Source organism: Cornus florida, unplaced genomic scaffold, assembly GCF_030987335.1.
Source record: "Cornus florida cultivar Cherokee Brave unplaced genomic scaffold, ASM3098733v1 CherokeeBrave_3.0.0_Hap2_Chr05, whole genome shotgun sequence".
Lineage (NCBI taxonomy): Eukaryota > Viridiplantae > Streptophyta > Magnoliopsida > Cornales > Cornaceae > Cornus > Cornus florida.
In genome coordinates, this window is record NW_026775575.1 from 52,795,566 (window position 1) to 52,816,576 (window position 21,011).

At 35.8% G+C, this 21,011-nt stretch overlaps 1 protein-coding gene across 1 annotated transcript; it reads left to right on the top strand.

Annotated features, from left to right (window-relative positions):
- The first annotated feature begins 393 nt into the window (after nt 1-393).
- LOC132306468 (UDP-glycosyltransferase 87A2-like) lies at nt 394-15,064 on the top strand. The gene is made up of 2 exons (XM_059803855.1): nt 394-1,132; nt 13,921-15,064. Exons 1-2 carry the CDS (start codon nt 637-639, stop codon nt 14,811-14,813), a joined length of 1,389 nt encoding a protein of 462 aa, XP_059659838.1. The 5' UTR covers nt 394-636; the 3' UTR covers nt 14,814-15,064.
- Nucleotides 15,065-21,011: the final 5,947 nt, after the last annotated feature.

Below are 21,011 nucleotides of genomic sequence, written 5' to 3' on the forward strand. Positions count from 1 at the left end.
TTTGAAGAATTCAAAAACAACTCCAAACGTGTTATTTGTTTGGGGTGATAAAATTTGACATAAAATGAATTGACACGATTAACTTGTTTAATTAATCTTATCGTGTTAGAGTTGAAGAGTTCAACACGTTTAACTAAAATTGTAAAATTATATTAATAAATTAGATTGAGTCGTGTTGGAGTTTACATCTCCAGTAAAATACACTCAGGTGAACGCAGAGGATTTCAGTCCTTAACTTGCCAACTCTAAAATTACATTACAAAGCTACCGATTTAAAATATGGTTAAGAAATAAGTTTTCAAAATGAATTTATTTTACAAAGATTGGAATACCGTAATATTTAATGATTAAATTGAGCAAAGGTTGTGTACCGCACAAGCACAACCACCACCACACGGAACAACAAAAGTGGACTCATTCCGGTTAAGGCCGGAACAACTTTTGATATTAACGATGTGTCGGTTCTAAAACAGACAAAAAACCCATAGCTTTCTTCATTTCAATTTTCAATTTACAAACTCTTCAAGCACACTCACTGAGTCACTCATCTGCTTCTCTCTCAACCACATTCATCTTCAGTTTCAGATTATATACATATATGATATATATATATACATATAGTTAATAATTATATACATGGATCTGGTGGAGGAGGAACGAATCATGGGGTGCCAGGTGGTTGCGATGCCTTATCCGAGGAGGGTACACATTAATCCGATGCTGAACCTCTGCAGGTTGCTGGCTTCGAAAAGAGATGATATTCTCATCACCTGCGTCGTCACGGAGGAGTGGCTCGGCTTCCTCGGTTCTGAAACCAAGCCGGCTAACTTCCGATTCGGTTCCATACCCAATGTCGTGCCGTCGGAGGTGGGTCGGGGCAAGGACTTCCTGGGCTTTTACGAAGCCACTCTGACAAAATTGGAGGATCCGTTCGAGAGGTTTCTGGATCTGCTTGAGCCGCCGCGGCCGTCTGTTATCATTTACGACACGTATCTTAAATGGGTGGTCGGCGTTGGGAATCGGCGAAATATTCCGGTGGCTTCGTTTTTCACGATGGCGGCGTCGGTGTTCTCGTTTTTCCATCACTTCGATCTCCTAGTGCAGAACGGCCATTTTCGGGCTGATGTGTCAGGTGCGTATTCATTGGTAGGAAAATGATATTACAATTGAAGTATGTAGCCTCTCCAATTTGGCATTTCATCTCTTTCTCTCTCATCTCTTCTCTCTCCTTTCTTTCTTTTTCTCATTTTATTTATTTCTCTCTCATTTCTTCTCTCTCCTTTCTTTCTTTTTGTCATTTTATTTTTCTCTTTAATAGTCTAACATCTCACTCACAGGAAAAGAAGTAAAAAGTGGGTTTATTTTTTTTAAAAAAATAAAATAAATCCATCTCAAACCACTGATCAAATACATATATAAAATACATATACTTCAATTTATCTCTTTGAAATTTTGTTAAAGACTGTGAAGTACCATACAAATATTTACCTTCCCAAAAAAAAAAAAAAATTACGCATATGATACAATATATATAGATATATATAAAAATATGATATATGATACGAAATATCATATATCATGATACGAAATTTTTTTAAATTTTTTTTCTCTCTTCAAGTTAAAGATGATAAGAAATATTGTTTAAAAAAACGAAACAAAGAAGGAGAGATTTAATAACTATTATAAGAGAAGAACTTAATATAGAACTTGACAGTATGATAAACATGAATCTGCGGACGTGTATATTGTTTTCCCTTTTTTTTTTCTTTCTTTTTTTTTATTTATTTATTAATGTTTGGTTAAAATGTTTATAAAGAAAATAAATATTAAAACCTATTAATATCAAAATTAACGTAGCAATTGATTTTTGACTTATTTTAGACACTAGACCTTTGTGAAACAACTTAAAATAAAATAAAAATAAAAATATATTTTATCTAAAAATATATATATTTTTTCCAAGTAAGATATTTTATGTCAAAATAAACAAAGCTTAAGAAATTATTAAGTAATACAAATTTTTGTTTTTCGGAAGTTAAGCTGTATTGATTGTATAATGTACAAGATATAGGCAGGGCAAAGCCCATTACACCAGACCAGCCCAAAAGCTGTCAAAACAAATGGCCCAAGTCCATCAAAGCTGAAACAAAGACGAATAATAGTCTAACAAACCTTAGACTAAGGTACTATTTTATAAAACTGAAAATTAAGCACTAAAAATTTCAAGTACTGCATTTTAAGCGTGGAAATTTTAAGTGCTGAATATATTAATTTGAAAATTTGTTTGATAACATTTTAATTTTAAGTGCTGAATTTTTTAAGATTGTTTGTTATACACAAAAGCTAAAATTTAAAAATTGTACATATTACATTTTTGCCCTCAATATCTAATACTCATAACAGTTTTATATTTATAATACAAAAATATCAATAAAACAACCACATTCACTCAATAAAATAAATAAATATGAAAATTTAAAATATATGACTTTTGTATTACATAATATTTATGTATGGTATGAAAAGGGTGTTACAAATATTAAAGAAAGTAAAATATATGAGTTTTGGATTGAATAATATTTAGATAGGGTATTGAAAAGGTGTTACAAAGATTAAAGAAAATACTTGAAAAAGAATTCTTATTTAGTAATAAAATTTTATTATATAAATAATTGATGGAAATTTTAAGGGTCTGTTTGGCTGGGCTTTTTGTAGCCTCGAAATGAGCTTCTAAGTCCAGAAAGTCCTTTGCCAATAATAAAGAGCGTTTGGTAAAATTTTTTAAAACGGACTTTTAAAAAATCTCAGTGATTTAGAAGCCCGATTGACCAAAATCAATAAAACATACTTCCTGATCGACTTTACGCAAGTTATACACTTTTTTTTTTAAGTAATAAATATAAAATTCCTATATTGTCCATTATTTAACCTATTTCAATTTCAATTTCTATTTCTGAATTCCATTGCAAACTTTTTTTTTCTCTCTTTCTCTTTCTGTATCATCTTCTTCATTTGTTCTTTATCCAAAAATAAAAAATAAAAATAAATTTTAAAATTTTAAGCAAAATTTCACAGATCTTTACTAAAAAAAAATATTTTTGAAAAACCATTCAACAAAGGAAAAATAATGACATCGAGGAGTTGCAGGAACTATCGACTCCCATTTAACTTCAAAGCCTAAAGAGTTCAAGGATTTATGAACTATCATCTAAAATTTAACCCTATGTAGAATTCTAAATAACTTTTCTTTCTCACAATATATATATATATATATATATATATATATATATATGAATATATAATTTTTCTTTTAAGGCTACCATTCTACTATTAAAGTAATTTATAGCTATAAATAAGAACAAAAATAGGATATTTTTGTTGCTATCTCTTTCTTTCGTTTTATTTTTCTTTCATTTTCTTTTTCCACGATCTCTTTCAAATTTTATTATATATATATATAAAAACTTCTATCATATAGATTGGATAAATTTGTATACCTTGATCATCACTGTGTATGCATTATACGCAATTTCACTCCATCACTTTAATTTTTTATTTTTTTTCCTTCTCCTATGTATACATCTTAAGTCAACTCTATGCTATTATTCATGAATTATTAAAGGTATAATTGTCGAGTTAAATTATGTTGATAATTAAAAGAACTTCAAAAAATTCATCTACCAAACAACTTTTTTGTTTTAAATTCCTTTCATCAAAATACATTCTCCAAAGCCAATTTAATGGAAGGAATTTTAAAAACTGGAAGCTCCCCCAAACAGGCCTAAATCTATGGGTTTTGGATTACATAATATTTATGTAGGTATGGTGTTACAGAAATTAAAGAAAGTAATATTTAAAATATATGTGTTTTGAATTACATAATATTTATATAAGGTATTAAAAAATGTGTTACAAAAATTAAGGAAAGTGAAAAAGAATTTTTATCTAGGAACATAATTCTATTATATATTTTCAGAACCTCGTGGAATTATTCAAGGTGAGCGCAAGCTGGCCGGGACACTCACGATTACCAAAATAATAATAATAATAATAATTCTATTATATAAATTGTTGATGATGGATTCTGCGCAACCCAGATCTGATCTAACTTCCTGGACAGAGAGAAGAAAAGATGATCCTACAAGTACCGGTGTGTTACCGGTGGAGTAGGCTTCGACGAATAAGTCAGTGTGCGAACTAATCTCTTAAGAGAAATCAAGAACTTGAGTTAGGGTTTTTTGTGTACCTCAAAACGTTGATTCCCCCGCCTTTTTTATAGGGCTTAGGTTAAGATGTCACGTAGAATTACCTTATTGTAATCTGTAGACTTAATACTCATCGTAATCTTTAATCCTTATCACAATCTTTAATCCTTATCGTAATCTGTAAAGCCTATCTCAATCTGTAATCCTTATTGTAATCTGCAGAGCCTATCTCAATAGTGCGTTAATTTAGTAATCTTCCCTTAATTATGGATATTTAAATTATACATCCATCAGTTGCCCCCCGTTTCGGAGGATTGCTTGTCAAACCACCGGAACGTTAATTCCAAAATATCACACAATAATATATAGTTAGAATTGCAGAGCCTTGTCCATTAGCCTGACTTATATTGTCATTTTGCGAATACAGTCGGGGGTCATAGTATCACATTGGCAGCTCGTATATGTGGCAAGCTCGTATATTTGTCGTATATTGGCAAGCTTGTATATTTGTCGTAGTGCCACATTGGCAGCTCGTATATGTGGCAAGCTACCATGCTGGTAGTCTACCGTTATGTGGCAAGCTGCCATGCTGCCGTGGCAAGCTGTCCTGCTGGCATGCTGCCGTTATTTGTCAAGTTGCCCTGGCAGACATGTTGCTTTTATTTGGCAAGCTGCCTTGCTGGCATGCTGCCTTTATTTGGCAAGCTGCCCTGCTGGCATGCTGCCTTTATTTGGTAAGCTGTCCTACTGGCATGCTGCTGTTATTTGGCAAGCTGCTCTGCTGGCATGCTGCCTTTATTTGGCAAGCTGCCCTGCTGGCATACTGCTTTTATTTGGCAAGCTGCCCTGCTGGCATACTGCTTTTATTTGGTAAGCTGTCCTACTGGCATGCTGCCGTTATTTGGCAAGCTGCTCTGCTGGCATGCTGCCTTTATTTGGCAAGCTGCCCTGTTGGCATGCTCCCATTATTTGGCAAGCTGCCCTGCTGGCATGCTACCGTTATTTTATACTTGATTTTATTGACATCTTTAGTCGGCTCGTCCCTTTAATAAGGAAAGCAGATTAAGACGAGTTTCACGTAACTCGTAATAAGGTAAGGAGATGAATATGAGCTTCACTCAGCTCACCCTTTAACAGGGGAAGTAGATTACTATGAGCTTCACCCAGCTCACCTTTTAACGAGGGAAGTAGATTACTATGAGTTTCACTCATCTCACCCTTTAACAAGGGAAGTAGATTAATACGAGCTTCACCCAGGTCACCCTTTAACAGGGGAAATAGATTAATACGAGCTTCACCCAGGTCACCCTTTAACAGGGGAAGTAGATTATTATGAGCTTTACTCAGCTCACCCTTTAACAAGGAAAGTAGTTAACCCCTCATCTTTTTACGAGGGAAGTAGATTACTATGAGCTTCACTCAGCTCACCCTTTAATAAAGGAAGTAGTTAACCCCTCGTCTTTTTACGATGGAAGTAGATTACTATGAGCTTCACTTATCTCACCCTTTAACAAGGGAAGTAGATTAATACGAGCTTCACCCAGGTCACCCTTTAACAGGGGAAGTAGATTAATACGAGCTTCACTCAACTCACCCTTTAACAAGGGAAGTAGTTAACTCCTCATTTTTTTATTAAGGGAAGAAGATGAAGCTAACCCTTCATTCTTTTAAGGGGGAAAGATGTATGGTCTTAACATGGGAGTCATCTCCTCTGATGGTTGTCTCGAGATGTTGGCAAATCGTTGACATTTGTCGCACTTTTGAACGAAGTCAAGTGCATCTTTCTGCATGGTGGGCCAATAGTATCCCAGTCGGATGGCCTTGTTAGCAAGTGACCTACCCCCAGCATGGTTTCCACAAACTCCTAGGTGGATCTCCCTTAAAATGTAGTCAGCTTCCTCGCTAGAAACGCATCGTAAATACGGCATGGAGAAGTTTCTCTTGTTGAGCACCCCTTTGATAAGCGTATACCTAGCTGCCCGCATCTTGACCTTTCGAGCTTTTGTTCGGTCTGTTGGTAGCACCCCATCCTTGATATATCTGATGATAGGATCTGCCCATTCCACACTCAATATCGCTTGTTGCACTTCAATTTGTCTCTCCTGAGATATAGATGGTTCTTCCAAATATTCCAGTGGTATATTCTTATTGATCTCAGGTTCAATGCAATAGCTAGCCGGGCTAAAGTGTCTGCTTTCCCATTCTCTTCTCGTGGTATTTAATGAATTGAGAATCTTTGGAAGTGACCTTTTGTAGGTAACTCTTCATCTTCTCGTCTCGTGCCTCATATTCCACTTGAACTTGTCCAGCGACCAGCTCGGAGTCGGTGTACATATTTAATTGCTCAACCCCTAGGGCATTTGCCCCTTTTAATCCTGCTATCAAGGCTTCGTACTCTGCTTTGTTGTTGGTTGCTTTGAAACCAAACCGAAGTGCGTACTGTATACTTTCTCCCTCTGGGGAGACAAGAACAAGCCCGGCTCCGCTAACCTGAACATTAGATGACCCATCCACGAACAAGTCCCAGACTACTTCTGGGCCCATCTGCTCACTTAAACCTGGTTCTGTCGAAAATTGGGGTTGTTTCTCCTCTTCTGGAGGGGTAAACTCAGCTAAGAAATCAGCCAACACCTGAGCCTTTACTGCTGTTCTTGGCTTATACTGAATGTCGAACTCTTCTAACTCTACTGACCACTTCATCAGTCGACCAGAGCTTTCTGGCTTGTGTAGGACCTGTCGAAGGGATTGATCTGTTAGGACCACTATCGTATGCGCTTGAAAGTATGGTCTCAGTTTCCTGACGGACACAATTAAAGCAAAGGCCAACTATTCCATCCTTGGATATCTTTCCTCCGCACCCCTAAGTGCTCTGCTCACGAAGTATACTGGCCTTTGGACCCCTTCTTCTTCTCGTATCAGAGCTGAACTGACAGTTGTCGTGGAGACTGCAAGGTATATATATAGTTCCTCTCCCGGTATAGTTCGAGACAGTAGTGGGGGAGAACTAAGGTATTGCTTTAGTTCTTTGAACGCCTACTCACACTCTGGGGTCCATTCAAACACATTCCTTAGCACACGAAAGAAAGGTAGACACCTGTCAATTGACCGAGAGATTAGCCTACTCAAGGCAGCAATCTTCCCTGTTAGTCATTGTAGATCCTTGGTTGATCTTGTCGATCTCATGTCAATGACTGCTCGGATCTTCTCTGGATTGGCCTCAATTCCTCTTCTGCTTACCATATATCCCAAGAACTTTCCTGAGGAAACCCCAAAGGCACACTTGCTGGGGTTGAGTTTCATCTTATGCCTCCTAAGTACCTCGAAGGTCTCCCGCAGGTCAGTCAAATGGTCTTCAGCTTTTAAGCTTTTCACCAACATGTCATCAACATATACCTCCATGTTTCTACCAATTTGATACTTAAACATTGCATTTATTAGCCTTGGGTATGTTGCACCAGCGTTCTTGAGCCCAAACGGCATTACTTTGTAACAGTAAAAACCTCTATCAGTGATGAAGGCCATTTTTTCTCTATCTGAGGTATACATAGATATCTGGTTTTATCCAGAATATGCATCCATGAAACTTAATAGTTCGTGTCCAGCCGTTCCCTCAACGAGCATATCGATTCTTGGGAGAGGAAAGCTGTCATTCGGGCAAGCTTTGTTAAGGTCGGTGAAATCCACACATAGCCTCCACTTTCCATTTGCCTTCTTCACTAAGACCACATTTTCCAGCCAGTCGGGGTAGTACACCTCTTGAATAAAGTCGACTTTTAAGAGCTTTTCCACCTCTTCTGATATAGCCTGATTCCTTTCTGGAACGAAAGTCCTCCTCTTTTGTCTAACAGGTTTAAAGTCAGGATTTACATTTAAGCGGTGCTCCATGATAGTGGGGTCTATACCCGGCATGTCTTTATGGACCCATGTAAATACGTCTGGATTCTTCCTAAGGAATTGAGTAAGTTTATCTTTGATACCTGGGGGGAGTAAAGACCCTATACTCACTTTTTTCTCGGGCTCACCGTCACCAAGGATGACCTCTTCTAGCTCCTCTGTAGGTTCCGCTCTATGAAAGTCTGGTCTATCTATCCCTTCGAGCCCTTCAATCATAAATGCCTCTTACGATTTTGTTTTTCTAAGAGAGGCGACATAACATTCGCGAGCCATTGTTTGGTCCCCTCTTAGCTCTCCCATACCATATTCAGTTGGGAAGCGCATCAGGAGATGGTAAGTGGACGTGATTGCTTTCATGGCATTCAATGTTGTCCTCCCCAGGATAATATTGTATGATGATGGGCAGTCCACCACTACAAAGTCCACCATTACAGTGACCTGCTTTGGATTGGCTCCTGCAATAACTGGAATGGTAACTGCCCCCAGTGGATGTACTTTATCACCTGAAAATCCCACCAGTGGTGATTTCATGTGTCGGAGCTTCTCTCGGCCAATTTTCAATTTCTCGTATGCCCAGGGGGTCATCATAGGGCTGGTGAATTCCCTTGTCATCTTCTTCAGAAAAGGTTATGACCGGCTCCTCAACTCGAGGTAATTTTGTTGGAGGACTTGTCATTCCAACTTCATTCACCTCTGAAAAACTCCGAATACTCCTAGCATAAGCCCTCCGAGCCGAACTCGTCTCACCACCACCAGCGAAGCCACCCGATATAACTTTGATCTCACCCATTGGTTGGTGTTGAGGAGGGCGATCATCTCGGCCCTCCCGAGCTGGGTTGGAGCCTCCTTTTCCATTTCCAGTTGTGAATTTACGTAAATGACCTTTACGAACAAGGTTCTTGATCTGGTTTTTGAGGTCGAAACAATCTTCTGTGTTATGTCCATGCTCCCGGTGAAACCTACAGTATTTACCTAGAGACTTCTTTGTTGGATCAGCTTTTAGCTTTGGCGGCCATTTCAATGATGCGTCATCTTGAATCTGCAGAAAGACTTGATCTACAGATGTATTTAGGGGGTATAGTTATTATACCTGCCTGGGCTCACTGGGCGGCGAGACGATCTGTCAGCCTGGTTGTTTGAGAATTTCTTGTACTTCGATTCCTTTTCCTCCTTAGTGTTAGGTGCTGGCCTCTTCTTCTCCGACCTCTTATCTTCACCATCTTTGTTTTTTCGTGCATTCATAGCATCCTCAGTGTTCATGTGCTTTCATGCTCTAACCATCAACTCTGTCATGCTTGTAGGGGCTTCTTTTGATAAGGAAAATAGGAACTTAGAAGTCTGTAGTCCTCCCATAAAGGCTGTGAGGGCAACCTTGTCGTCCTCCTCTTCTACCTGCAGCATATCAGCGTTAAAACGACTTATGTAACCACGGAGAGGCTTTCCCTTCTGCTATTTCACATTCAATAAGTGTGTTGCTATCTCCTATGCCTCTGCCCAGCGATGAAGTGTCCAATGAATTGTTTGCTCAACTCATTAAAGATTTCAATGGAGCCTAACTTTAATTTATTGAACCAAGGACGAGCCCAACCCTTTAGTGTGGTAGGGAAAGCCCTGCACATAATCTCATCCGGTACGACTTGCAAATACATAAGAGCTTTGTAGGTCTCCAAATGATCGAGAGGGTCCCGCGTCCCAACGAAGCTCTCAAGAGTTAGCATATTAAATTTGCTAGGTATAGGACAACTCATAACATAACAGCGAGGCTAAATGCTAGGTTGGTCTTCTGTACCAAATCGTTCACTGTGGCCTGGCCCTTCCCTTTCATTGCTTGCATGACGTCTTTGACCCTAGTTCTCAGATCTTGCATCTACAGATTGAAATAAGTGACGTCTTTAGTCTTGTCACCAACACAACCAGAGGTACCTACACGGAGCTTGGTATTATTCCGTTCAAGAGACCGATGGTGATGGCTTCTCTGTTGACCCCCTATTTGACTAAGCTCAGCGTCGTTGTCAATCCTACGGGAGTCATTATTGGGTACTTCATTATTCTCCACCTCATTAAGGTCGGCTAAGCGTTGTAGAATCATTGAATTTTTCTGGACTAATTGGTTCATTCCCTTATTTAAGGTTAAACCTATTGTTCCAACGCTGTGACGCGTTCCTGATCGTTTGGGACGGCGGGGGGTTGCCTCATCGAGTCCCTTTGATCAGAAGTTTGCAACGCTTCGTATTCGCCAGCAACCAGACCAGATCGCAATCGAACCATACTTTATTTAGAGAACTAAAATCTTTCCCACAAACGGCGCCAACTGTTGATGATGGATTCTGCGCAACCCGGATCTGATCTAACTTCCTGGACAGAGAGAAGAAAAGGTGATCCTACAAGCACCGGTGTGTTATCGGTGGAGTAGGCTCCAACGAATAAGTCAGTGTGCGAACTAATCTCTTAAGAGAAATCAAGAACTTGAGTTAAGGTTTTTTGCGTATCTCAAAACGTTGATTCCCCCGCCTTTTTTATAGGGCTTAGGTTAAGATGTCACGTAGAATTATGTAGACTTAATCCTCATCGTAATCTTTAATCCTTATCACAATCTTTAATCCTTATCGTAATCTGTAAAGCCTATCTCAATCTGTAATCCTTATCGTAATCTGTAGAGCCTATCTCAATAGTGCGTTAATTTAGTAATCTTCCCTTAATTATGGATATTTAAATTATACATCCATCATAAATAATTAATGAAAATTTAAAATATATAGGTTTTAGATATTAAAAAGAATGTTACAAAATATTTAAAAAAGTAAAATTTAAAATATATGGGTTTTAGATTACATGGTAAGGTATTGAAAAGAGTGTTAAGAAAGTCCGTGAAAGATAATTCTTCTTTGATATTATAATTCTATTATATAAATAATTACATAATATTAGTGAAATTGAATAGGATTGTGTTATATAAATAATTGTTTTTTACAGTGAATTAATATAAATGAGTAATTATTAAAAAGTTATTTTTTAAACACAACCGGCGCTTAAAATGTATTTACCATGTTAAGCTATATTTAAAAATTTTATCAAAAAAATTTATTTTTAAAAGGATCGTGATAGATGAGACTTTGGCCGATTGTTTTGGCAGTACAGGTAAGTAACTTTAATAAATAAAAAAAAAAATGGAAATAATACACGCCCTGACAAACATTCTCTCGGTGTCTCTTCTCTCTCTCTCTCTCTCTCAAGTCTCAACACAACCTTCTCTCTCATTCAATTGCCCAGAGATCAGAGACAAGTCTTCCTCTCAATCTGTTTCTCTCTCTCACACATAAACAGAACACATCAGTCAGCAGTTCATGGAAAATCTGACCTCTTTGAAGAATCTCACTGTTGTTTCGTTGAGAAGTAACTATTTTTCCAGTTACATTCCGGGTGGGTTTGATTTCGATGAAGCGTTAGATCTATCTTCCAATATGTTTAATGAGTCATTGGCTGTTGATTTCGGTGGGCAGAGTTTGAGATATTTGAATCTATCTTACAACAAGCTTTTTGGGTCACTTTCACCGCAATCCGTGAATAATATCCCGGCGAACGCTACAATTGATCTCTCCTTCAACAATCTCATCGGCGAAATCCCACAATCCATGGCCTTAGATAATTAGAAAACAGAGTTCGTCGGAGACACGGATTTCTCGGAGACACGGATTTCTGCAGCAAACCACTCAAGAAGCTTTGTATAATCCCTTCAAAGCTCTCAACTCTGTCTAATGTCATAACAAACAACACTTCTTCGGCAATTGCGGTCATACCCAGAACAATTGACTCCACTTCGGTAACAAATTCAGCAAATGGGTCTTCGAATTCTCCTAATCAACAACAGAGGGGGCTAAATCCAGGGACAATTGCAGGGATTGTAGTTGGGGATTTAGCAGGAATTGGCATTCTCGCTATGATATTCCTTTATGTGTATCAATTGAAGAAGAAAATAGAAATGAAATAGAAAAATCAGTCAATACAGCCAAGAAAGAGGAAAAGGGTATCAAAGAACACGAAGGGTTCCAAAGCTCTCGTGACCTGGTCGTGTCTGAGAATCACAAACGGTGAAGAGACATCGTTCCATCACAGCCAGCCCATCGCCACCGCCGGTCAGATCATCCTCAGCCAAGCACTCCACCGGTCGAGTTCTCCACATCCGATCCCGTCACCGCCACTGCACTGCCGTTCCGTGCTCTCTACACCATCTTTGCTCACTGGTCCATTCCGTCTTCGTCCTTGCCGGCCTCTGTGCAGCAACCTTGTCCCGCCGATCTCACAGACCCAACTGATACGGAAAAAATGGGCTTGTTAGAAAGAAAGAGAGAGAGAGGAGAGAGGAGAGAGAAATTGAGGGACGTACAACTTTACTGCCATGTGGACAGCCACGTATTTCTGCCTAAGAAATTTGCCTCATTGGCCCAAATATCATTTTCCTTTTTAAAATTCACCTACCCTGTTTTGCATTCAATACTGAATTAGAAAATTAAACAGACTCTAAGCTCGTCTAAATCAGCAAGACAATCCGGTTACAAAGCAGAGGCATCGTGAAGCAAGCGCCGCACGGCGCCTCCTTAATCAATCCGGTGGCTCTGCTGGAGGTCTGATGGAGGCACCAGGAAGTCCCCAATCAATTATTGCTTTCCTCACCATTGAAGAGTCCTTCACTCTCACAGAGAGAAGGGCTATGTTAAATAATGTTAGTACATTTAGTTGTAAATAGTCTCTTTTTAATTTTTATTTATAAAGAAAAACAAAGTTATATTGTTATTATTATACTTTGATGATGGCAAAATCAAATTTATCACTTCTTCTTTATAAAATAATTTAATCAAAAGTACCTTTATACCCCCTCTAAAATATTCTTTGAATTATGACATGTAGCAAGAATCTCTAAAAGTTAATTGTTTACCTACATTATGGTAAGGTGAGCTTTTAGACTCCTTTTAACATGATTTAAGAAATTATATATTTCAAGCCACCATCAATAAATGTGGTAAAGTGTAAATCATGAATTTTTAAAAAAATTCACACGGTCAATTTTTTTAACAATTCAATAATGCACTCCAAAACTGTCAAGTGGTATCTCCTCACTTATTCCTTGAGTCATTTGAAATCTTCGTTCCGGAATAGATATTCTATGCGCCAGGTGCACAGGCATCAACTCATTTGAGTCGTACAAGCGTGTTGTGCATTACACATACGGCTTGAATGAAATCCGTGCATAGTGCGCAGGGCGCACCCAATACCTTTTCCTCGTTGGGACATAGTAAATACTTGTGTTGAGATGGCTTTGTCTGATCTTATTTCCAAAATTAGATTAAGAGAAAAAAAATGTTTTCGAGAAGCAATCAACCCATTAATTAGGAAAAAAGAAGCACTCACACCCTTTAACACAAAAAATACTGCTATGTTCCATTTTTGAAGAATAATTATGTCATTTCATTTACTAAAAAATAAAATGGAGTATGGATTTCACAATCCCTTTCTAAAGGGAAGCAAATTTTATGGAGGCAACTTAACAGTTATTGTGACGTATGTTTATGAAATTAAACCTTCCAAAAACTAAGCCACTGCTTTTGAGTCCTTTAATTTAAGAAATTAAATAATTGAAACATATAAGCAATTAGAGTTAAGAAATGAATCTTGTTTCATAGTAAACAAATGTGAAAAAATAAAAAAAAAATTATTTGAGTACACTAGAGAATGAAAAATGTTCCTTATTTCATTTGTTTGCTTGTGTTTCATGTCCAAATAATGATGGAACTTGTCGTATGGATTTTGTGTGTTCGTGTGTTAGAACGAGGAAATGAGATAGTAGACTACATACCCGGAGTGCCTCCTACGCGCATAAAAGATCTAACCACAGTTTACTATGACGATGCTCGGAAAGTGTTGCAGCGAGTCCTGGAAGCCATTTCATGGGTGCAGAAAGCACAGTATCTTCTCTTCACTTCCACCTACGAGCTCGAAGCTGAGAACATTGATGCTCTGAAAGCAGAGTTATCCATCCCCGTTTACGCTATTGGTCCTGCCATACCTTACTTCAGACTTGCAGAACATTCCTCAACAAGTACTGCCCACAATGATTCCCACCATGTACAATGGTTAGATTCTCAACCTAGAGGTTCTGTCTTGTACATTTCACAGGGGAGCTTCCTTTCGGTTTCGAGTGCCCAAATGGATGAAATCATTGCCGGGGTTCGCGATAGTGGTGTCAGCTTCTTGTGGGTGGCTCGTGGCGAGGTTTCTCAACTGAAAGAGGGTTGCGGTGATAAGGGGCTAGTAGTGCCTTGGTGTGACCAATTGAAGGTATTGTGCCATCCTTCAATAGGGGGGTTTTGGTCACATTGTGGGTGGAATTCCACTAAAGAAGGCCTTTTTGCTGGTCTGCCATTTCTTACATACCCCATATTTTCGGATCAAATTCCGAATAGTAAGAGAATTGCAGAAGACTGGAAGATTGGTTGGAGGGTGAGGAGAGAGGTGGGAGACAGCAGTGTGGTGACCCGAGAAGAGATTGCCGGCATTTTGCAGAGGTTTATGGATTTGGAAAGCGATGAAGCGAAAGAGATGAGGAGAAGAGCCAGTGAACTTAAAGAGATCTGTCAGCAAGCTGTTGCAAAAGGTGGATCCGCGGAAACAAACATTGATGCTTTCATCAAGGACATTTCGCAATGCCAGAAACATTAAGCAGGTTGCTATATTTTGGTCTGAGTGGAGACTAGTTCATATGTTGTCAAATGATTCACTAATATGTGAAATGTGAGAATTCATGATTTAGCTGAGCTCATTTCTAGATACCTTGTTTGGTATTTGTCATCAAACTCCTTTGTTTCATGTAAGTATTCAATCTCATGATTTGGTGTGCATTGTTTTTCATGATTTTTGTTCTCTCCTTTTTCTGTCTTCTATTTTTTTTGTTTTTTTTTTTTTTTTTTTTTCATGCTAAATTGCTAATGATATATATCTTCTCTTCCCAATTATACAAAAACAATGCATTTGTTGCTCTTGAAAATAGCTTCAGGCGTCATTCTCGAATTACACAATCTAATTGGGCTAGCTCATCTTACTTCTGTATGAAACTAGTTTTGAAACTAGGGTGTTCAAGCAAATTTTGGGCTAAAATAAAAAGTGGTAAGACGTGTGATGTTTGTGGTGAAAGACTTAGGTTCAAATCTTCCTTCCATCAATATGTGAGCTTTAACTTAAAAAAAAAAAAAAAAAAAACCAAACAAACCTTTCCATTCAAGCTATTTAGGAAAATTTTTAAAACAGTTTTCAAAAAACAAAAATATAATAAAACATTCTTGTATGCTATATATGCTATATATATACCTACATTTTAAATCTTATGTGACTATGTCATTACTATTACCAAAAAAAAAATAATAATAATAATAAATAAATAAATCCTCATCAAAGAAAGATTTATTCAACAAACAAAGCTAAATAAAGAAAATAAAAAAACTAAATACAATCATATTATACTAATAATCATAATTTTGGAATATGATGAATGTTTATACTTAGAATAATGCTCAGTTATTAACAATAATTTGATTTTTATTCTTATCAAAAGTTTAATCATTAAAGATGCAATTAGGGTTAATTTTAGTGGAAAAATATCAAATCAACAAATATATATGTGTGTGTGTGTGTGAAGAAAAAAAAAACCCTTCATAATTAAACCCATAATATATATATATATATATATATATATATATATAAATTTTCTTTTTCCAAAAAACAAATAGAAAATTTGAAACAACTATTTGTTACATCAAGTTCCCTAGAATCCTCTTTTCACAAGTCAAAGTGTAGAGAGTTTGTACGCAACGAAATGGTTGTGGAATATAATATGGATAGATAACCTGGAGAGGATGGTGAATAGATTTAACTTACTTTTTTATCTAATTTTTACTTATTTTAATTTTACCGAAATAAAACTAAAATCAAACCACAAAACAAAACTAAAGTGCAAGTAAAGTAAATATAGTTTGAAAAATGACACTAGGATTTTAGCGAGGAAACCTTAATAGGTAGAATAAACCAATTGTAACAGGAAAAAACCTCGTTGAACTTTGCAGTCCTGAGATAAATGATCCACTATGTTTGAAGCAAAGTATACTGAACTTTAACTCAGTCTCACACTCTATCTTTCTACGAAAAATCAATTGTTGACGATCCCTGACTTTACGACTCCCCCGTCCAACAGCTCTCGACCTCAGACTTACTCTTGATCTTTGTAGATGAGTTGCAGGTAGATCAGACAACACTCTACGAATGCTCTGACCCTTTCAAAGTGTGATCGCTTCACCCATTTTCTTCTAGATCTGAATTTGACGAAGAATGAATTAATTTTGCTTTTCCGGAATTTCTGAATCTTCGATTATGCTCCAATTTCGATGAGATAGAGAAAAACACTACTAAATCACTCTTGTGTTTATGTGTGTGCTCTCAAAAATAAAATCAGAAAAATCAGATTGATTTTCTGAATAAAAATATCACTCAAAGATGGCTCTCTAATATATATGAATTTTTTTATGCAAAAGCCGTGACTAAATCTATATGTATAACAAGGTTTATATAGAGTTTAAAAATGTCCTAGTCCCTCTGAAAATATAAAAAAATTCGTGTATAGGACTTGGTACAATTCTAGACCAAATAGGAAAGAATTCTGAAACAAGAAACTATAAGTTGTATTGTTGTCAGGACATCTTGAACCAGTTTAAGGGTGTTGAACTGGTTCAAGATTGGGAGTGAGATTTTGAAACCAATCTTGAAGGCCTTGAACCGGTTCAATGGGGCTTAACCGGTTCAAGTCTAGCAGACTTGAATTTTCAGCCTGAACTTAGTAAAAATCCTGTTTTGGAAATTTCTAAAAATATACCAAGTATGAAATGTATCCTAACCTTTTTAGATTCCTTCCTAAAGTGTTGTTCTTACCTTTTTCGAATGATCTCAATTATGGTAACTTTGAACAACCTTCTAATTCCACAGTCATTGTCGATCCCGATATAGTAATTTGAATTTACAACTCGATTAAGACTTGTTTTGACATTGAAAGTTGCCAATTACAGAATATATACTTTTTACAATCTTCCCAAAATATATATCTTACAATCTACCCCTTTGGCAATTTCGTAACAAAATGCTAAAAATAACGTGTAATCTATCCAAGCAGAAAAAACAAATTACAATGATTGTCAAAGAAATAAAACGGAACTCTTCTTAAACATCATGAAGTTTCAACACATGTAGCAACCTGTAATCTGCACATTAGCTCAACAAAACTACCCGTGAAGCTTAATCAAGAAAGATAAACAATCAACATATATCAATATATGAATATATATATATATATATATATATATATATATCTCCCCCTCAATTCTAGAAACTCTCCTCCTCAAAGATGCACACTTCTCCCCCTTTTTGTTACAAATTGACAAATAAAGCTCAACAAAGAAGGAAAAGAAATAATGTAGGAGCAATCATCCATGCATAAGATATTGGAATAAGCAAAAAAACATGATGATATATAGTAGCAATGGAACCATAGCAAGTGTCCAAGATAACACATGCTCCATTCACAAGATTAATAAGACCAAATATGCTCAAAATCACACACATGATGTCTCCATCAAAAAAAAAAAAAAATTCTTAATGAAAACTAAAAGGAAAATCTTTTTGGATTTTTTTTCATTTTTCAATTTTTTTTATTTTTTTATTTTTTCTGATATTTGAACAAAAAAAATATGAGATAGCAATTTCCATGAATTTCAAGCATACATGAGATCTAAAAATTTCTGAAGAATTTAAGAGAATTTAAAAACACGAAATTTTTTAGACACCACAAATTATCCAATCAAATCAATTCTCAAACATACAATCACAACATGAAATTCAACTTGCAATTTTTATAAAAATTTAGAATTTGCCTAACAAATTCATATGTGTGTGTGTGTGCAATCCAATCTTATCAAGTCCAATCAAATCATATTGATCAACTATCCAAACCATATTGATCGAAAAGCATTAAGATAAGATTGTTTTGAGAAAACTTTTCTAAGCAAACTTTAAAGAGTAGACAGCAATTCCTTATTTCGACTTGTCTCCTCCTTTCTTTTTACGCAAATAGCTCATCTTCAAAGTCTAGTAGGAGCTTTCAAACTAGTCTCAATAGGTAGCCTTTTCCTTAGCAAAGATTTTCAGCATTCTTTTGATTTTTCTTTTCTTTTCATGCTGAAATTTTTCATTTTTTTTTTTTAAACACATGCTCTTTTCTCATGAATATAAATATAACAACAATGTTATCAAATGCCCAAGATACAACCAAGTGAATACACAACAAGTCCAACTCCATGATTTGAATATAGAAACAACTTCTAAAACACAAATAGATCCATGGAGCCAATAGATAGAATCTAATTAAACAAAATAATTAAATTCTCTAAATTTCAAATCAATTCCAAATAACCTCAAATTAATATATGTTAAACAACTTAGCATGGTCATTACATATATCCAATCAAAAGTGCAAGATAAGCAAAATATCATCATATAGAATTTAATTAATTTAAATCAATTAAATCTCTAGATTTCAAAAGTTGTTTAGATAATCTCAAATTAATATATATCAAGTACTAAATCATGGTCATACCATATATAAAGTCTAAAATGAAATACAAGTAAAACACAATTAACTAGAATTTAAATTAAATTAAATTCATTAAATCTCTAGATTTGAAATCTCATTTAAATCATCTTAAATTAATATATAACAAAGATCAAGTCACGGTCATGTCATATATCAAGTCTAAAATGAGTTATGTATAAGCTAAGATAAATCATTAATTTCTCAAATTAACTAAAGACATGCATACAACTTATATTTCATACAAAAGCAAGTTATAAAGCTTCATCCATAGAGGCTAGGGTTTTCGTTACAAGAGAGGGGGATGATGAAATCAGGTGTGAAAGAATGTGAGTGGAGGAAATAGAATTCCTCCACTCACTATGTGGTCTTACACCAAAGTCAACACACACAAGTTTGGTCAATTGTACAAAAACCCTTCCTTAACAACATAATTCCAAAGTGGCCCAAAAATAATTGCAAGACTTAATTTGGAGCATACACTTGTCAGTCATCCAAACATCCATTGTAGGCTTAATTCTAAGCCTACACTTGTCAACCATCCAAGCCAACAAGTACACCTATCCTAGGTCAATAAATGGTTGAATCTCCACCCTCCACATGTCATCATCCAAGGTATCAAAGTGTCTCTACACAAATGTCAACAAGTGGACCAATGAGAGTGTGACATTTGTCACACTTTTCAAAAATTATAAAAAGGTCCCTTTTGAAAATATCTTCCAAATTAAATTACAAAATGGTCCCTAAGATGAAAAATAATTACTTTATTTAATTACACTAAAACTCCACAAGTTAAGAATATTACAAAAAGTTATGCATCCATATCCTTTACAAGAAAAGTATACACTTAGCATGCTTTTCTAAGAAAGTAAAAATACACATGGCATAGAATTTAAATATCGTGGATGCATGTAAAAACCGGAAATAAATCCGAACACAAAAAGTGAGGTTGTGCCAACAAAGTGACAAACGGGAAAAAGACGAAAAATGAATAGTGTTACAAAAGGTCGTCAATCCAAGGAAAAGAGTCTCGGAAACTATTCCCGAGCACTCAAGATGACACCAAGTGGCGAGAAACCAAACTCAGAAAGGAAAAGATCAACGGAAAAAAAATATCCGTGAAAATCTGAGAAAAGAAAAGGAAGGAAAATGACCGTGTCATTACATGACGTACTCTGTGGCGCTTGTCTCCCAGGATGCAATGGTTTACATTTACAAGTAGCAGCACTATAAACTCGTGAATACGGTGAACCTCCTCTGTATAATACTATCTCTGACTAGAAAATGTATCTATACTATATAAATACTAAATTGGGTGCAATCCGAACCAAATGGTTTGTGCCAATCTTAATATGGCTCGACGAAATTGGATTAGGGTTTAAATAGCTTGGACCACTTGACCTATGGTTTAAATTCACTTGGCTTGGGTTCAAGTCTAAAGAGGGAGAGAGAAGAAAATGAATTGAACGATCGAATTATGGCAGCCCAATGGGGTATTTATAGAAATAGAAGTGCTTTTTCGGATTGGATGTATCTCTTCATCAGTGGATACAATCATTTATATGTGTCTCTTCATCACTAGATATAACTATTTATATGTATCTGTTCATAACTAGACACACTCACTACAATATGTTACAATGGTCCATATTGAATATGTTATGTCTATTGATTTTGAATTGCATCTTTTCATCCCACAATCAACTAGTAATCACACATGTTCAGTCCAAAGCATCTGTTGATGACTGATAAAACAATTTTCATTCACAAATTCTAACATTTTGTGTTGTAGAAGCATATGTTAAACAATTCCATAATAATTTCATGATGATCACCAAGTTCACATTAGTTGCATGAAATGAATATATTTTTTTATAAAAAGAAGAAGAAGAAAAACATTTAGGCATAAATAATTAAAAAAAGAAAAAAAAAAATTAGACATTATTTCTCATAGTGGTAGAAGATAAATCCCTTTAATAAATCTGTATAAAATGAAAATTAATGAAAACCAAATAAATGAATGCACAATATAATTCTAAAAATAAAAAATTAGGAGATAATTTTTTTAAAAAAATCAAGATTTATATAAATATGAAAGTTGGATGGAAAAGCAAATATAATATAATATTTAATGGTACATATTATATATAACATTAAATTATGATAAATATACTACTATATGTGTATCGTAATATAATAGTATATAATATCTATACTATTATTAAAAGTGT